This window comes from Cydia fagiglandana, chromosome 7 (assembly GCF_963556715.1).
Source record: "Cydia fagiglandana chromosome 7, ilCydFagi1.1, whole genome shotgun sequence".
NCBI lineage: Eukaryota > Metazoa > Arthropoda > Insecta > Lepidoptera > Tortricidae > Cydia > Cydia fagiglandana.
This window is the reverse complement of record NC_085938.1, coordinates 10,459,236-10,478,901: the sequence shown is the minus strand read 5'-3', so window position 1 is coordinate 10,478,901 and position 19,666 is coordinate 10,459,236. Positions and strand designations below refer to the sequence as shown.

The 19,666-nt window shown below is 35.7% G+C and overlaps 3 protein-coding genes across 3 annotated transcripts in view; 1 reads left to right on the top strand and 2 right to left on the bottom strand.

Annotated features, from left to right (window-relative positions):
* The window catches only part of LOC134665840 (cystinosin homolog), a 231,110-nt gene that overhangs the window by 143,394 nt on the left and 68,050 nt on the right, over window positions 1-19,666 (bottom strand). The gene's annotated exons all lie outside the window — the stretch shown is intronic.
* Window positions 10,769-13,437, bottom strand: LOC134665816 (uncharacterized). Its single transcript, XM_063522803.1, has 5 exons — window positions 13,118-13,437; window positions 12,458-12,582; window positions 12,109-12,321; window positions 11,417-11,459; window positions 10,769-11,315 (listed from the first exon to the last, which is right to left on the bottom strand). Exons 1-5 carry the CDS (start codon window positions 13,212-13,214, stop codon window positions 11,212-11,214), a joined length of 582 nt encoding a protein of 193 aa, XP_063378873.1. The 5' UTR covers window positions 13,215-13,437; the 3' UTR covers window positions 10,769-11,211.
* The window catches only part of LOC134665861 (5'-3' exoribonuclease 1), a 43,951-nt gene continuing 39,016 nt past the window's right edge, over window positions 14,732-19,666 (top strand). The window contains exons 1-5 of the mRNA XM_063522894.1: window positions 14,732-14,814; window positions 14,953-15,252; window positions 16,572-16,798; window positions 18,992-19,044; window positions 19,210-19,370. Of these exons, the coding sequence (XP_063378964.1) occupies window positions 15,178-15,252; window positions 16,572-16,798; window positions 18,992-19,044; window positions 19,210-19,370 (516 nt within the window). The 5' untranslated portion in view covers window positions 14,732-14,814; window positions 14,953-15,177. The remainder of the gene's footprint in view (window positions 14,815-14,952; window positions 15,253-16,571; window positions 16,799-18,991; window positions 19,045-19,209; window positions 19,371-19,666) is intronic.

Below are 19,666 nucleotides of genomic sequence, written 5' to 3'. Positions count from 1 at the left end.
TGAAAAATGAAAATGAAAATGAAAATTCTTTATTTGCATAAAATATGGTATAACAAGGTGTTATTGGAAATATATTCCCGTACAGAAACATATTTTGCTGGTTAAGCATGCAAATATTATCTTGAAGCTATTAAACGGTGGGGTCGTCATTTCATCGGTGTTTGACATCACTACGATAACCGGCAAGGTCACATCACTAGAGGTGGTCGTCCATCTTAAGTAGCTTACACACTATCGCACCGCACCAAGGTCATTGAGGGACGCACCCATAAGTAAGAGGAAGAAAGCGATATCTCTTTCTCCCTCTTACTTATGGGTGCGTCCCTCAATGACCTTGGTGCGGTGCGATAGTGTGTTTGACGTTTAAGATTGGTTTTACGCGAGAGCGTCCTCGCATATTATTTTCAGATCTATACTCTCATATATGTGATTCCCTAATAAATATTGTTAAAAGTGGTGCCCTGGTGTTTTTACTCTTACAGCTTCAGAAGTGCGATAGTGATTCCTCGCCTACTATGATATGATTTGTTGGAAAAGTCATTCCTTGTTTCATTGTTGTGAACGTTATCGTTATATAAAATAATTACTCTGATTGTAATGAGTAAACGCATCAACACCACTCATCAGTTAGGGATTAAAATATACAAGGTCTTACCGTCTAAGACCTACAAGGATAAACTTACAAAACTAACCTAACTAAGCGAACCTACTAAACTACTGCCGCCTATCTTTCCTTGTGTTGTGTTTGTGTTTACTTTCAGATACCTATTGCAGTTATATTGCAGTGTATGTGTTTACGTTGCATCATGACTGTCAAAAAAAAAATACATATGGAGAGTATACAGCTGACTCCAAGATGATGATGAATGATGATGATGGAGATTACAATATTCACAGCAGAAGTTTACAAGACATAGACTGACAGTATGGTGTAATGTATAACAAAATAAATCCTTGGGATTACAAAGTAAGAATTAAAGTTGACTCAGGTAAGCAGTCGTTGATCCAACACCTAAGAATGCTCCGGGGCCAAAGTGGTAAAATATTCACTGCCTCTCTTATATGTTGTGTTATTTTTGTGATTCATGTGCTTTCAGATACATAACATAATGTGATTATATACACCTGACACATTAACACAATGCTATAATCATTTTCTAAGATTTGTATTCCGGTGTGAGAATTATATTCAAGTAAAAGTCATACAAAACAAATTTGGTAATATAAATTTAGCCTTGATTGATACTATGTGTATGGTAATATTATGCTTTCACAATTAACAATGGGCGCTACTTAATACTTTCCCTTTACAGTCAAATTAAAATAGATTCCAAGTTTTCAAAATACAAACCGGTAAGGAAAGTGAATTGTTGTTTCACATATGTGTGTGTGTGTGTGTGTGCTTATTGCAACTGAAATAATGCTTTGTTAGTATGTTTTTGAGTTGTGTAATTTCCAGAAATTTGACAGCAATGATTCTTGAAGTGAATTACCATACCGTTGAAGGCATTAAAGCGCCTATCAGCTCAGACCTCTATAATGAACCCAAATCGCCATGGATAATATTTCAAAGTTAGTTGGTTATGGATGCCAGTTATATTATGTTCAGGTAATTCATTATATGCAGAAAATGTTGATAAGTGACTAATCTCTGATGTCATGGAAAATGAGGTATTTATTTAGAAATAAAATGATTGTTCATGTTTTACATGGATACTAATGGTTAGTATGTGTTACATGGACTGGGTTGGTAAAATGCGCTTTGTGAATAAGCAAAAGGAGTTATTGGCATCTATTTGTAGCTGGTTAGTATTGTCTGTGACAGGTTTAGTCGCTCCATGTTTCCGGAGCCTCCTCGGGCTGAATATTGTAAAAGATGTTTCATATCTCATATAACCTCATACATCCTTGCGATTCATATTAAGTTGGAGACATACTGATATATATTATAAGGTAGTATCTCAGTAGAACTGTCAAGAAAATTAACAAGGATAATTTCTGTCTGTACATATTATTTTATTAATTATGAATAAAATGTTTATCCAACCGTTGCATACAACTAGTATGTTGTGTTGTGATTGTTTTGTTCATAGGGATGTTGGTTTATGTTTGCAATGCAAATATTTTTCACAAAATGTCATGTTATAAAATGTACCAAAGACATATATTTAAACAGACTTACCAAATAAAGAGAATGTTATTGCTATGACATTGTCAAGTGTTTGAGTTATTGACAATGATTATCTTTGGTGTTCTAGCAGTATTTTTCAGATGCATTTCCTTATAACAAAACTTGATTGCTGGTGAAGTTTTGACCATAAGTTGTAATCATATACTTGCACTTATGAATTATGATTACAGGAGATTCCAATGTTTAAATCTTATCGAAGAGATGGACATATTGAACTAGATATTTATTTACTGAGCTGAATATGACACTGGTAAAGCCAGTTGATGCTAATGGTAAGCAAGGTGAATTCTTTCAGGAGTCAATATAGACTTTGACGGTCTACATGATGTACATGTCTTTTACATACAATTGCTACTGGACTCTAAACGTACCGGTCAGTTAAATGTTAAATGGATGAATATCAAACGAAGGTAAATAGCTTGGTTAAAGCTTTCTAAGTAACTATTTTAACCCGTTCACTGCTGCTGAACATTGACCGAAGGATATCATGTCATCATGAGTTACTGTTTGAAGTTATTAATGGTTTTCGTCTGAACTTGTAGTGTGTTATGGTACTGTTTGCATTATAAAACAGTACACTTATTGCTTCTGGGTTTCATAAATCAGAAGTTAAAAAAAAAAATTAAACAATAATAATTATAATGTTTCTTGTTTTGCAAACTGCATAAACTGTGGTTTATTATGTTATGAACTCATTTACCTTTAAATGTGTGCTTGCATGGCATTTAACAAAATTATTTAGTTTTGTGCAGGTATAAGATGATGTGATGAGTTACCTACACATAAAATGCACATATACAGCTGAAGAAAATCAACCATGTGTCTTGGGATTGAAAGCTTTATGGTTTAAGCATATGTGCCATTGATTCAGCTGATTGATCATTATCAATATACACTTTCATGATGGTTGAAAATACAAATTTGTGAAACCTCGGTAAGGCGAACCTGGGTAACAGAGGAACCTCGATAACATGAACTTCTGTTCAGGCTCTACTGTAGTTCAACCGTGGTATAGTAAGAGTGTTGCCTTTATTTAGGGGCACGGAAGAGGCACGCCAAGTTGCACATGATCATTTACATTGGTTGCATAGTAGCAACTGCTTATTATCCTATATTTTCCATATTAACGCCAAATGCTGCTATTTCAGGTACCGTTTTCAGATTAAGAACTGACGACAAGTATATTCTCAGATTAAGAACTGAGATATAATTTTATTAGACACTCGGATTGAGAACTGAGTTATTATTTTATTTATATTACTTACTCTCGGATTAGGAACCGAGTTGTGACTTTGTTTTAATTTCAGATTTAGAACTGTGTTACTGTTGTCATACTAATGTGTTTTGTTAACGGGTTTGCCGACTAATGAAGGCAAATGCTGTTATTTCAGGTACCGTTTTCAGATTAAGAACTGGCTATATTTTCAGACTAAGACTGAGTTATACTTTTATTGAACACTCGGATTAAGAACTGAGTTATTATTTATATTTCATACTCTCGGATTAGGAACCGAGTTGTGATTTTGTTTTATTCCAGATTTAGAACTGGGTTACTGTTGTCATACTAATGTGTTTTGTTAACGGGTTTGCCGACAAAACCTAGAAAATAAACACATTGTGCTTGATTAAATATTGTAGTAACCATGGTAATGCTTGCGATATGTTATTTTATGCCACCTCACTGTTAACCATTTTACTCTAAAGGCTGGTTCATAATTCTACCGGTTGCTTCAATGTCTGCTATAGAGCTTTAATTATTGTGTGCTCTTTAAGAAAGGCTGTTACTTTTGTCTTGGCAAGGGATGCTATCCTTAAGAGGCTAATTCCTGGCGCCGGTAATCGCAACAAAGGCTTGAAGGAGCGGTCTGTTGCTTGTCACTATCTGTTATTGGTTTCTGCAGTGTAGGCCTTAAGAGGCGGTCCATTGCTGATGACATAATACTAACCTTAAGAGGCTAGTAGTTTTTGGTTTCTGCAGTGTAGGCCTTAAAAGGCGGTCCATTGCTGATGATATAATACTAACCTTAAGAGGCTAGTTGTTTTTGGTTTCTGCAGTGTAGGCCTTAAGAGGCGGTCCATTGCTGATGATATAATACTAACCTTAAGAGGCTAGTTGTTTTTGGTTTCTGCAGTGTAGGCCTTAAGAGGCGGTCCATTGCTGATGACAATTATGTCATAGTATTAACTATCCTTAAGAGGCTAGTTGTTTTTGGTTTCTGCAGTGTAGGCCTTAAGAGGCGGTCCATTGCTGATGACATTACTATCCTTAAGAGGCTAGTTGTTTTTGGTTTCTGCAGTGTAGGCCTTAAGAGGCGGTCCATTGCTGATGACAATTATGTCATAGTATTAACTATCCTTAAGAGGCTAGTTGCTTTTGGTTTCTGCAGTGTAGGCCTTAAGAGGCGGTCCATTGCTGATGACAATTATGTCATAGTATTAACTATCCTTAAGAGGCTAGTTGTTTTTGGTTTCTGCAGTGTAGGCCTTAAGAGGCGGTCCATAGCTGATGACAATTATGTCATAGTATTAACTATCCTTAAGAGGCTAGTTGTTTTTGGTTTCTGCAGTGTAGGCCTTAAGAGGCGGTCCATTGCTGATGACAATACTATCCTTAAGAGGCTAGTTGTTTTTGGTTTCCGCAGTGTAGGCCTTAAGAGGCGGTCCATTGCTTATAACATAGTACTATTCTTAAGATGCTAGTTTGTTCCTGGTATCTGCAGTGTAGGCCTTAAGAGGCGGTCCATTGTATGTGATATGAGATTATCCTTAAGAGGACCATTATTTCTACTACCGATAACTGTTTTATCTATATCGTACTATTTGTTGTTGACCTTGAGAGGTTGGCTTGAGACTTTGTTTACAAAAGGATATTTAAATGACCTTAAGACTGATGATCTCAAGGTTACCTTGAAAGGGTTGCTTGCACTAATACCTTCTAGAGATCGCTGGCGCAGTTCCGGATCCAGTAAACGTTGAGGTTGTGCCTGTTCAAGATGCCCAGTAGAACGAGTGCGTGCAATGGGCTCCGTGACAGCCTTATCGTGAAGGGCTGACTTCTACGGTCGTTGCCCCTACAATGGCAGTGATATTCTAGCCTGCATGTGGTATTTTAACACGGTAATGTTTTCTTTTTGTCCAATAATCAAATCTGTGGTTATATGCCATTAGTCACGATGCTAGGAAGCGGTGACATGAAGTACCTACTTGATTACGTCGCCATTAAGGGTGATTATGTAATTTATTAACAATGTTGCTAAAGAGTGCTCATGAGTTCTGTCCAATCATAACTGCATCTTTCTCATGTACTTTTGACTGTGATGGTTATTACGGTATAATTTTATGGCTATCAAGCCGGACCTGTGATCAAAGGGTCTAACTGTGCCATTTGCGCATTAATATATCGTCGAAACCTTATCATGATTATTTTGAACAACATTGTGGTATGCTAATGTCAAAGCCTGTCGATGGCGCTAGGGTGAATTATAACGCCTTGTTATATTAAGGAACTGAGGCTTTTCACATGTATGTTATAGAGTTTCGTGAATAAGAGTTTGTACTGTTTACATGTGCTGTATTGGAGGGCACCTATGCACAAGCATGAGACGTGTCCCACGTTAGCCTCCCACCAGTTGAGGAGCCAACTCAACGGAGGAGCCAACCACCGCCACCTGGTGAAGGCCCAGTTTGCTGCGACTGCGTTGGCTGCGGTAGTCTTCAGTGGCGGCCTTGATAACGGTGACCTGACGGGACGTAGGTCGGGTCAGAAGATGGCCGAGCTAAACGGTGGGGTCGTCATTTCATCGGTGTTTGACATCACTACGATAACCGGCAAGGTCACATCACTAGAGGTGGTCGTCCATCTTAGATTGGTTTTACGCGAGAGCGTCCTCGCATATTATTTTCAGATCTATACTCTCATATATGTGATTCCCTAATAAATATTGTTAAAAGTGGTGCCCTGGTGTTTTTACTCTTACACTATTAATCTAATAGGTAGGTACATTGTTAACTTAAAACTAAATTACATACCGAACAACTCACTTACAGAGTAAAACACCTGTTTTTTGAGCCAACGATACAGCTGTGCTTTAAACGGGTTTAGAGGCAGGGGTTTGATGTTTTCCGGAAGGGCATTAAATATTTTCATACATAAATAATAACTATTTTTCATAAAAAGGGAACTATTCGGAATAAAATCTAATACAAGTTTATTGGGATATCTCGTGTTTCTATTGTATACATCTTTGGCCTTTTTGAATAGATCTGGATATTTTTTTACAAAAACTGCTGCCTCAAAAATGTACATGCAAGGTAGTGTCAAAATTTCATGTTTTTCGAATAACGGTTTACATGATTCCCGTTGACCTACCCCACACATTGCTCTTATACATTTTTTTTGGGCTATAAATGCCCTGTTTATGTCACTGCAGTTACCCCATAAAAGAAGGCCATACCTTAAATTTGACGCAATACATCCGTGATACGCCATCAGTTCTGTACTCCAAGCTGAAATGCTACGCAATCTTCTCAAAACATATGCGAATTTGATAAGTTTTTCACACACAGTATCTACTTGGTTTTTCCAATTACAGTTTTTATCAACAGTAATACCTAAAAATTTAGCTGTATCTACTTCATTAATTTGTGATTCATTATAAGCGACGTTTAACTTTTTACCTTTATTTTGTGCGTTATGAAATTGGATGTATTGAGTTTTATTAAGGTTAACCGATAAATTATTGAGTTTAAGCCATTCTATTACTGTTTTAATTGTATTATTAATATCAGTATTGTAATGTTCTTCATCTTCACATGTAATTAAAATTGATACATCATCAGCAAAAAGTGTACATTGGTGGGTAGTGATATCTGGCAGGTCATTAATATAAATTAAGAAAAGTAGTGGTCCTAGTACACTACCTTGTGGGACACCTAATCTGTTTTCCATGTATGAGGATCTATGACGGATTATAGTTGAGTCTTTAGAGCTTCCTATTTCAACACATTGTCGTCTGTTTGCTAAGTACGATTTAAGCCATTCTAATGTAGGTCCTCGTATCCCAAGATTGTGAAGTTTTTGAATTAATAGCTCATGAGACACAAAATCGAATGCCATAGACATATCAAAGAACACTACAACTGTTGGCTTCTTTTTATCAATACTTCGAACAACATCGTTTATTAGATTGAATGTAGCAAGTGTAGTGCTTTTATTTTTTTGAAATCCATTCTGTTCCTTTTTAAGTATTTGATATTTTTCTAGAAAAGACATGATACGTGTGTGAATAGCCCGCTCAAATATTTTGGAAATAATAGGTATCAACGTTATTGGTCGATAATTAGTAATCGCAGATTTGTCTCCTTTTTTGAACAGTGGTGTGATTATGGATAACTTTAGAGTATCTGGGAAGCAGCCTACTTCAAAGGACAAATTGACTAGACGGGTAATAACAGGCACTAATTCATCAACACAAGCTTTTAAAATTTTGGTAGATATTCCGTCATAGCCTGTAGAATTTGTGTTTTTGAGTGACTGTATTATGCTTTTTATTTCATTTTGGTTCACAGGGGTTAGGAAAATAGTATTGTTTATATATTTCGTGTTAGTGTTCTTTATGGTAGAACTTGCGTTGTTACTTGTTCGTTGAATAAAGTAATTATTAAATTCATGTGCTATTTGAGTAGGATTTTCAATACTAATACCGTCTTTATTTATTTCAGTGATATGATTATTTTTAAGGTGTTGATTTGGGTCGTCTTTAATAATCTTCCAACATGCTTTGCTTTTACTTGTAGACTTCTGTATAAAATTGTGATTGTGTAATTTTTGGGAGGCATTTATACAATTAGCCAGTATTTTAGAGTATGACTTGTATTTGAGTCTACTTTCTGGAGTTTTGTCTTTATAATATTGAAATCGTAGGGTGCGTTTGAATTTACAACTTAGTTTAAGACCTCTTGATATCCATTTTTGTGTTTTATGATTGGTTGAGACTTTACATCTGATAAATGGAAAACAGAGGTCGTAAAATAAGCGTGTAATGTCGTGAAATGAATTAAAAGCCTCATTCAAGTTTGATGAATTAAACGTTTCAGAAAAAGTTAAAGAATTTAGACATTCGCGGTATTTACGTACGTTATCAGCGCTGTAGTCTCTTTTAGATATGTATGTTACATTTGGTTGTAGAACTTTTTTCTTTATTGGAATATTCAGGATTTGAGCTGTTTCGTGGTCCGATAGCCCTAACGAAAGAAGTTCACCTTCTGCGTTTTCGATGTTGCTGATAACATGATCTATACATGATTTTGACCGCGTAGGCTTAGAAATGTGACTCTTGAGGTTATACAATTTTATAAGGTCATTGAGTTGAGTGGATATTTTATTTTGTATAATTGTGTTTATGTTAAAGTCCCCGGTCAACACTATATTTTTATCCTTTTTTCTGGTTAAGTGGGTTAAAATTTCGTCCAGTTCTTCAAAGAATATATTAACATCTGAGTTTGGAGTACGGTATAGGGCAATTATAATTAGTTTACTGTGGGTTATCTCGATTGCACAACATTCAAAACTATTTTCACGTGCATGATTATTGATAACCGATAATTCTCTAAATTCTAGTCCTATTTTGGTTAGAATACAAACACCCCCCCTGTTTTTTTCCCTTGAAAAATTAGAGGCTAATTTATAACCTTTTAACCTAATATTAGATTCACATCCTTTTTTTACAAATGTTTCCGAAAAACAAATTACATCGGGGTCATTCCCCTCATCTCGCATCTCAGACAGGGTTATTTCTAGTATTTCGCGTTTCTGTAATATACTGGCTATGTTTTGATGAAGTAATATAAAACTTGCACGTTGATTTTTAGGAACGAAAAAAACCATTGTTATTTAGCCCTTGTGTGTTTTGATTCAAATTTTGTTTAGTGACGATGACGCGTGCGTCTTTTAGGTTTTCAGTCACTAACACCTTTTTTCCCTCAATATGTTTTCTCGAGCTGTGATGATTAGACACGAAATAATCTATTTCTGCAATAAGTGTATTCAGATTAGCTATTATTGTTGTTATTCCGCGTTTATTTACTTTCCCTGAGACCACCGAAAACATTTCCTGTGAATAGTTCAGATTCTTATTGCTATCTAATATGTAAGCATACTGGTATACACGATTGTCCAGATACAATAGATTATTGAATGCCTCAATGCGTTTGTTAAATATGTTCGCAAATCTGTTTGTTTTAAATATAGGGAGGCATACAATAATATTTGTATGCTGTACGGTTTCTAATTTGTTTCTCAAGTTTTCAATTATGCATTTGTAGTTCTGTGTAGTTTCAAAATCCGAGTCGCCTATGAATAATATGCAATAGTCATTCCGTGTGAAGTCTGTTAATTTATTTTCTAGTCCATTAAGTAATGCGTTGATGTTTCCTCCGTTTATGATATAATGGCAGGCTTGTTCTGCATCAAAGTTTGTCGTTATTAAACTTCGCGTATGCTTGTCGCTATTTCCACTAATGACGCAGATCTTCCTAGTAGTTGCAGTTGTGTAAGTTGTACAAGTTGTACAAGTAAGACCATGCTAATCTGGACAGGCAAAAATACAGACTCGGTGTATTACCAAGTAGTTTCGTTTGTTTCTTAAGGGAGGTACCTAACACACAGCGATTCAACAGCGACGCAGCCGCGATACGGTATCGATACACTTGCGATATTGTTGCTGGTCATGTCATATAAGTGTCTTAAAATCATCAGTGAATTGAATAAATACAGTGAAATTTACGTGTTAGCATTTGATTTCAATATAAATAAATTAAATGATATTATTTAATTCATATTGCTCCAAAATGATAAACTCATAAAACTGATAAACGCTCTTTCTGTTTGTTTGCTTTTGCATACTCTCGCAAAGTAAAATTAGAAAATTACTCCGTTCCCCGCGTCTCGGGTTCGTCTATGTTTACAGTTTTAGTTTAGGTAAAAAAAGCTTTCAAGCTTCTATTTCACAAGAATAATCAGAAACTAAGAAATATCAAATGTTTAGTAAGTACAGCATTTACCTGCTTTTAGGTTGGCATTATTTATTCACAAAACTAAATTTTACCCCCGTGGCGTCAGTGGCACGGCAAATGGATGCGCCGGCGCCGTTTGGCGATCAAAAGGTTGAATACAACGTCGTAAATATTTATATCTACTCTTAGTGTGTTGTCTCAGTTATAATATTTTTAGTTGACTGCATCTTACATATACTTATATGAATTAAACTAGTATATCGTTTACAACTTAAATTTTATATTCGTCACAAAAAACATGATCCACGTTTTTTTGAATATATGCTACAACAAACAGCAAAAAAGAATAAAAAATTGACTTACCCATATTATTTTTCTGAATACTATGTTTAATCAAAATCATCTTTACATCGATGATCAATCATTAACAAAGTTTCACTTAACCTGTAATGATGAAAAATATAAAAGAAATAATTTTGAAAATATCTCAGTTGACAATGCTTTTAGATCAGCGGTCGGCAACCAGCGGCCCGCGCGGCCCGCGAAACTCTCACTTGCGGCCCGCGTGCCTCCCTGGCTATTTGGAATTATTTTGTAATGTAATATTGACAAACGACAATGTCTGGTAAAGTCATAAATATTAACAAAGTGCGGCCCGCGTCCACTTCGTTAACTGCTATGTGGCCCTTGGCTGCTATAAGGTTGCCGACCGCTGTTTTAGATAATCATCTGATATCATTAAGTATGTGTGATAGTCTTATGGATTTCAATGCTACTTTTCATCTAGTTACTTTTATAACACCTTATTAACCCTTTGACCGCTAAAACGTCAGTTGATGCGCGCGATATAGCCTACGTGCATTCCGTCAAGGTGAAGCGCCGAACGCGATAGGCATGAGCATGACGTTCAAATGGTTAAATTTAAAACTAGCACTTGTGTGGTGTACACTCAATATTAACAATGTCTGCACGGTCTTTAGCTAACTTGATAAGTTGAGTTTTATATTTCATCCCAGTGTAAACTCGTCCATGCCTTTAGGGTATGACGTGTATATGACTGTGGTCTCAGTCTGTGTCTCATTGTCATTCTCGGCCTGGTCCGGTATTCCATCTGGGAAGAAATAATTTTAAATAAATATAAGCAACAAATTATTTCAATAGTGAAAACTAGAATTTTTTGAATGTGTTTCACATGTGTAACAGATTTCTTACCTTCATACAGCACTATTGTTTTGTTGATTTTCTGAATTGTTACCTGTAAAAATAAATTATCATGTAAATATTCCCAAGGTTGCAGTTTTACCAAACTTATATAATAATACTTATACAAAAAATGCTCTATACATATATTTATATAAGTGGTTTAGCCCAGATAACAAAAAGAACAGCTATTCCAAGCATTCTCAGCAACAATCAACATAGCTATTTATTTATTTATTTAGAAATTTAATTCAGGCAACAAGGCCCATATTACAAATACCTTAAAGACTAACATACATATGTATTTTATAAACTTAAAACTAAACACTATTTAGACGATAAAACGATAAGCTATGATTCATCGAGTAAATAGTTTGTACATTTAATGAGTTTTTGTGTCAATAACTTGAAATCCCTAAGGGATATCCACAGACAAAACATCCTCCAGACTGAGCATAGTCGCGCTACCCCCTCTGCCACGCATATGGTAATTTTACTCCATGTTCGAGTGGAAAGTGTCTTTGTGTGACGTCAGTGTCTTTGAACGGACCAATTACGGCACGGCACATCGCTCACCTCGTCCCGCGCACCCCCACATTTTTGGCATCATCGGTTGCATGAAATAATTGCTATGGGGATATAACATTGAATGTTACTGCGCTACAAGGGAATAAAAATTAAATCCCGTGCATATTTTCACTTACAGGGGAAAGGACAATCTCTCTATATTTCTTCAAATACAGCTTCAAGGGTTCCACATAGTTGTCAAAACCCAGTGTATTCATAGCAAACAGAACATCCTCTCCATTGATGGTCTTTCTCTTCTCCACCTGGCACCGGTCACTGGCCTCACTTGTGACAAATGAAATGAACTCGGAGATGCATTCTTGAACACATTCCCGGGCATCTTTAGCTATCTGAAATACAATTGAAACAATTGTCTTCATAGTCTGTTTAAATAGATATGACATTAGGCACACTAATTTTAACATTTAAGTTTATAAACTGTATATGGGAGACTATCTCAGATTTTAGATCTTTAGTAAACATTACCTTGCCATTTTCCGGAATGGCCCTCTTCATAATTTTGGCAATGTTGGCTATGGGTAAAAATCTGTCCTGTTCCCTAAGTGGTGCATGTTTGCCCATGCAAGAGTCAGAATTATTCTCTTCTTGATCTGAAACAGGAACAATAGAGATTATCCCCCTTATTCTTAACATTTACTAAAGTTGACAAGCCGATAATATTTGTTTGTCCCTTTCCATCATACCAATATGTCGAAAAGGGACAAACAATTATCGGCTTGTCAACTTTAGTAAACATTTATGAATAAGGGGGTTTGTATCTACAAAATCATGATCAATAGCTTAGGGTGGTGTTCCACCTGTCCAATTTCTTTGTCCAATGTCAGTGTGTCTCTCATTAAAACAAAATGTGAGACGCGATACACATTGGACAAAAAAATTGGATAGGTGGAATAATAAAATTGGATAGGTATTCATGCTAAGTGAACTTGATTAAACTTAATTAAACAGAAGCATAATGTTTATCAATAAACTCAATAACCCAGAAGGAGTTGTTTTGATTTTATATTTGGAACCGTTATTTACATAATTAAAGTTCAAAATATATTGAGGAATATGTACAAAAAATTGTACGCAGGGTCTTAGGAGGTTAACCGTACTCTTAACTGTTGTAATAGCCACGCTTACCGAGTACATCGTCTGAATTAACAACGTAAGTCTCTTCGTCGACCAAGAAGCCTCCGTCTAATCGGACGAGTTCATTGCCGAGTTCGTCACCCTCCATGTTCTGATAAAATGATGCAGAGGTTAGACCCAAAACATCAACACCGCTGGCGCTATGCCGTCGATCAAACTGCAGAACAGAAGCAGCCAAAGATTATCCCACGGCGGCTGAGATAGCACTTCAATTAGAGGTTCTACCCCAAACATAACCGATTAAAAGAATTTACTCGAAATCTGTGACTCGACGCAACGTAGTACGCACAAGCACAACCTCATCACAACCTAAACAATTGAGTGACAGTTAGTTGTTTGACAGCTTACGTTTGACAAAATCAAAGCGTATTTTACTTAGGACAACATAGTTTGTTTGTCCAAGTTCGACTGATATAGTCGATCTCCTAGTCTAGCCTAGTCCGTTAAGGATGTTAGTGATGTCTATATACGCATCTAATTATCTATTTATATGTATAAGTAGCCCGTAACTATAACGTATATGAGCGCTTACCTTGAACTAGTATTTACGACTGTCTTTAAAGTTTGATTCGGACCCAGGTGAAAAAGCCCAAGAAAAATACTCTCTATGCATTGTAGAGGGATTGCCTAAGCTAAGGCCTAACTGAAATTGTATTTTAACTTAATATTGTTTATTTTTAAGACGATATATTATAATTTACAATAAATAAAGATATAAAAACATTTATATAGGTTTATATCGTTGGTAACATTTGTCTTAACCCTGCCACACATGCCACAGATTATCATAATTTCTGAACAAGGCCTCTCTCCTCGCTCTTTTAAAATGCCATTTGTCAAAAAAGGACAACCATACTGTTGACAAGGTGAACTTCAAATCAAGTGTTGCCTTTTTTGATGCATCCAGGCTGTGTATGAGTGCGTAAAAACGTGTATGTGTGCTCTTTTAGGGATGTGAAAAGTCGATTTTAATCATGTTATATATCGATAAATGCTACACAGTGGAACGAAATAGCAATTAATTGAAGCTTCAATATCTTTGTTAAACATATACATAATTGAAATGCTAATGAATAATAAATATATTAGAATATAATAAAATATTTCAATTATTGCGGAACACATATCTTAGTAGGTGTTTATGTATTTTAATTAAATATCTGAACTTTCCCTTGGTTCCCTGCTGGAGCGTGACGATAAAATTGTGATCTGATAACCACAATAAAGAATAAAAGCGTTTTTGTTCATTTTAGATATCGTCAAACCTTTGAAGTAAAATTAAAATTGTAAGAAATGTCGATAGTTTATCGATATGACTTTATCGACATGGCTACAGCAAGGTGGTGTTAAATTGTTAATCGTACACTAAACAAAAGTGGCAACAGTGACAGCTCGCTGAGACCCCGTCTCTATATATTGTAAGTCTATGTTTCTGAAAAAATGCTCAGTCAAGAACATGTCAAGAACTGTCACAATTTCACATTTTTTATTCTGTTTCATGAGATTTTACTGGCTTCTCCATTCATTGCAACGTTGAAACCACAAAATCATTAATGACTAGAAGATATTAAGGTACAGATGATATAATTTTTTCCAATACCAACCAGGCAACCATCAAAAACTATCCAATCCAACCAAATACCCTAAAATAACCAAGCCAGTTTTTCGTCACGGCATAATCAATCAAAGTACTTATATATTAAATATATTAGCTTATATTATACTCAGTGTGCAATAGTTTATTTTATTCATTGATTCTTTTAAAAATTTCATAAATAGGTATACAGTTTTAAACATAATAACTGTACGTACTGTTTGCATTTCAGGTCAGCGACTTTGACTACTGTGGAATAAAGTTTTGGCCGAAAACACCTGAATTTCTATTCTACAGAAACTCTAAGGGCTATCAATAAGATCTTGGAAGTTTATTGCTGCAGCTGTGCCAATTTAAATATGTGATTGTTATATAGGTTATATACCTCTTGAATCACTATATGAATACAAACTACATAATAAGCAAAAAGATTTTTTGCTGATAATAACCTATCAACATGGGAGTTCCTAAGTTCTTCAGGTATACTAGTGAGAGGTATCCCTGCCTCAATGAGCTTGTCAAACAATATCAGGTGAGATTTAATTTATTTATTGTTTTTAATACTGTTGATAAACATGAGTTGTCCTTATCTTATTGTTGTATAAAATACAATTAATCATAAGATACTATTTATACTTACTATTTCACTAGCAGAATGTAATATATTTCAACTTTTTGGTATGATTTTGATATTAAATGACAACCGCCAGCAGCAAATTAAATCCTTATGAGACAATTCTGCCCTGCTAAGCCGAAAATCGCTATCTCAAAAACAAATGATTTTGAAAATGGAATTCTCAGTTATAGAAACAAGTATAAAATTAGCAATGGATTTTCTTTTGAGATAGCACCACTAGGCTTAGCAGGGCAGAATTATTAATAAAAATGGAATTCTAATAATCAATAATTACTAATTTCTAATTGTTTCTTCTATAAGAGAAGCGGTGCAATGCCATATGCTGCCAAGAAATGTACATGTGTACATTAAAATGTCATTCTATAAATTTATTGGCTTGTATTACTACTTTTACTCGCATAGCAAATGAAAACAACAACAATTACTATTCTTAAGCATTTATTTTTAGCACAGTCATCAGCAATAGTATCTTACACAACTAGGGCCGCAAAAATATATGACGCGCTCTTATTGCGCACCAAATAAGAATGTGTCACATATTTTTGCGGCCCTAGTTGTGTAAGATACTATTGCTGATGACTGTACAAGGTGCTAACACTATAATTGCAAAGACATTGTGCTTTACTAAGTGCGCACTTGCCGAGAGGAACGCCTACATTTATTTTGTGCTAACATTGCTAACAATAATTTTTATTTGTTACATGTCACTATTTATTACAACAGAAAATTACTTTGAAAATGTCTAAATTTTTGTTAGTAGTTTCTGTTATATTGATGCTAGAAATATCCTTGATGCATTAAGCCTTTTGTACTTTTCTGTAAAATTAATAAAATAAGTGCTGAAAGTGGGAAATTCACAATGAGTGGTGATAAAATAAAACACGAGCTGTGAATACATATTGACTATATTTATTAAAATTTTGACATAGGCACAGAAAGTGCTTAAATATTCACTCACTAGTGCGGAACAGTAGCACCATATGTATTGTACAAGTTATTTATGAATGAAAGTGAATCATACTGTAGATGCCCTTTGTCATTCTGGCAGAATATACCTTGAACATTTAACATTAATTCTAAAATGTCCAACTTTAGTCCTAGTACCATCACTCACACTGTTAACTATACATTCATGGACCTTATGCCTTTTGTAATAAGGTCCAGGTCAGGAGTGTTGCAGTTTGTACTCTGCTTATAGATAAAAAATATTCCAGATACCAGACTTTGACAACATGTACCTCGACATGAATGGTATCATCCACAACTGCTCACATCCGGACGACTCCAACCCTCACTTCCGTATAACGGAAGAGAAAATCTTCCAAGACATCTTCCATTATTTGGGCATACTGTTCCAAATCATTAAGCCGAAGAAACTATTTTTTATGGCTATTGATGGTGTCGCTCCAAGAGCTAAGATGAACCAGCAAAGAGGCAGGAGGTATGTGAGAACTGTAAAAATAACTATAGCCGGTCAAACAAGTTTGTCAGTAGCAAAGTGCGTGAAATTTAAATTTTCTATGGAGACGATTACCGTTCGTGTGTGCCGCTTTTTTCTACTGACGGAAATGGCTTGACAGACTATAACTATAGTATAAGATTAAAACTAATTGCTATACCCTGTCCGGGTTCATGTTCACATATGTGTGTAACTTGTATACTTATAATGTTGTACATGATTGCAATGCTAAAATGATAAATGATATAACTACAAAACTAGTGTCCGACCGAAGGTTCGGTTTCGGTTTCGGTTTCGGCCAGTTTCGGCCAAAAAATCATGTTTCGGCTGTAGTTTCGGTTTCGGCCAAAAAACGGCCGAACCTTTCGGCCGGGCCGAAACTTACGAAATGGTACTTCGTACTATGAAACTAAACTATGTGACAAAGACCAAAAGTTGGGGAATAAGTAAGACAACAATATTTATTAAGATGTACTCTACATATACTGATTCATGTATAGGTACAGAAATTAATTGGTTTATTATAAAACACAATTCCACTAATGAGGGCGCCACTAGACGGTTGACGCAGACTTAAGAGGCTGTTAATACCTATAACGCGCACACTGTCTAATTGTATCGGAGTAAATGAGATTAGCACTGTCGCATGTTACTGGGCCTGGGCAAAGGAATAATAAGAAAACTCATCATCTTCCTCGCGTAGTCCCGGAATTTTTGGCACGGCTCATGGGAGCCTGGGGTCCAATTGACAACTAATCCCAAGAATTGTCGTAGGCACTAGTTTTTAAGAAAGCGACCGCCATCAGACTGATCTTCGAACCCAGAGAGTAAACTAGGCCTTATCGGGACTAGTCCGGCTTCCTCACGATGTTTTTCCTTCACCGAAATGCAAATAGTAGGTAAATATCAAAATTATATTTAGTATAAAAAGTATAAAAATTCCGAAAAACTCATTGGTACGAGTACGTCAAGAGTACGTGGCCTGGGTTTGTACCTTGCGACCTTCGGATTGAAAGTCGCACCAGCGCTCAAGGAAATATCTCGCTTTTTAATACAATGGACATTGCTTGGAGTCTGTGCTCAACTACTTATCCTGAAGCTTGAAGCACGGCTTTGACTTCGCATGAAAGTTCGCCTCACTGGGGCACTTCGGACGTTTAGGCCCAGGTGAAGATCGGTACCCGGCCTTGCGATATTGTCAACAAAAAATTTGCGCTCGCTGCGCTCGCGTTTTTTGTTTCACCCTGTATCTACAATCATGTTGGCTTGACTGGTGAATGAATAGAGTTAGACCAAGAAAATTCTGCAATTATTTTGATAGCATACGCAGTGCAACTAGTGCAAATGTTATTTAAACGTCATAATTTCATAGAAGTTTTGGCGTTTAAAATAACACTTGCACTGCGTGTGTTATTAAGATCGTTGCAGAATTATCTTGGTCTAACTCTAGTAATTTTCTTAAAAAACTGTTTAAGTAACATCAATTTCAAGGGCATTGGGTGTTGACAGCCCCATAATATGTGTGTAAAAGCGGTTTTATGACATTTTTTCAACGATTTTAACAAGTCTACAAAAGGTTCGGTTTCGGCCGAAACTAGAGCCAAAGCCGAACATTCGGTTTCGGTTTCGGCAAAAAAACATGTTTCGGTCGGACACTATACAAAACTAAATCAAAAAGAACTGACATCCATCAAAACTTTATTTATACATATTGTGAATATGTAAGCATTCTCTGTATTCTCTGGCAATAAATTATGCATTATTATAGCTGCTTTGCATCATATCTAGAATCTTGTTAAAGTCATCTGTAGTTGCACTTTTAAAGTACATTACAATTTTTTTAAATAATTGATTCAGGCCCACTTGCACCATTCCACTAACCCGAAGTTAACTGGTTAAACCTGGAGTTACCATGGTTACTATTTGACATTGGGTTGATGGTTAAACCGCTTAACCCTGGGTTAGTGGGATGGTGCAAAGTTTATGTGACAGTTTTGGTTTGACTAAGTCCCGACTGCAAGCCCAGTTTTCCTAAATATTAATGTGTAAAAAAAATTACACATGAATATTAAGGAAAACAGGACTTTTAGGTAAAAATTGTAAAAGTTTAAATCAGAGTTTTGGTTTGACTACTTTGACTATAATAATTATATATCATCATTGTCTTCTCTATAGATTCAGATCTGCCAGGGAAGCAGAGAAATTAGAAGAAGAAGCAAAGTCTAAGGGTAAGTTAGACAATTGTCTATGCATTGAAACCTGAAACCGCTATCTATCCTACTCGGGCGAAGTCCTAGCGTAACATAGTCCATCTGGTACGGAATACAAAATTTATCTTCAGAAATATTTTCAAGGATAAAAAATTCCAAACTAAACTATGCCATTGTTTATAGGTGAGGTCCTACCCACGGAAAAGCGGTTCGACAGTAACTGTATTACGCCAGGGACTGTGTTCATGGCGCGTCTGCACGAGCAGCTTAAGTACTTTGTGAAGCATAAGATGTCCACCGATCCTCTGTGGACAAAAGTGAAAGTTATTTTGTCAGGGCATGAGGTAAGGACAAAACAGTGAATAAATAACACCAGTAGCAACAGTGAAAAAACACCATTATTGACCGAGCGAGCGCGTAGGTCGCATATCTCAACAGATTCTCGTGAAATTTTATGAGCAAGTTCATAATTGTATAAAATATTTTGTCAATTCAGTTTTTGGTAACACAAAACGACTAGTGACGTAATATGTTTATTATATTTCAGTCAGTGTTTCAAATGCTGGAAATTTGGACAAAAAAATCTGTTGGCGGTACAAACGTAATAATTATAGGCTCAATGTCAGATAGGAATATTAAC

Excerpts from the sequence above, each read along its gene's own strand:
- LOC134665816 (XM_063522803.1), bottom strand. The coding sequence starts at position 13,214 with ATGGAGGGTGACGAACTCGGCAATGAACTCGTCCGATTAGACGGAGGC. Across the intron at positions 11,460-12,108 it reads GAGAGATTGTCCTTTCCCCT|GTAACAATTCAGAAAATCAA; the intron begins GTAAGTGAAAAT and ends TTATTTTTACAG. Across the intron at positions 11,316-11,416 it reads AACAATAGTGCTGTATGAAG|ATGGAATACCGGACCAGGCC; the intron begins GTAAGAAATCTG and ends ATTTCTTCCCAG.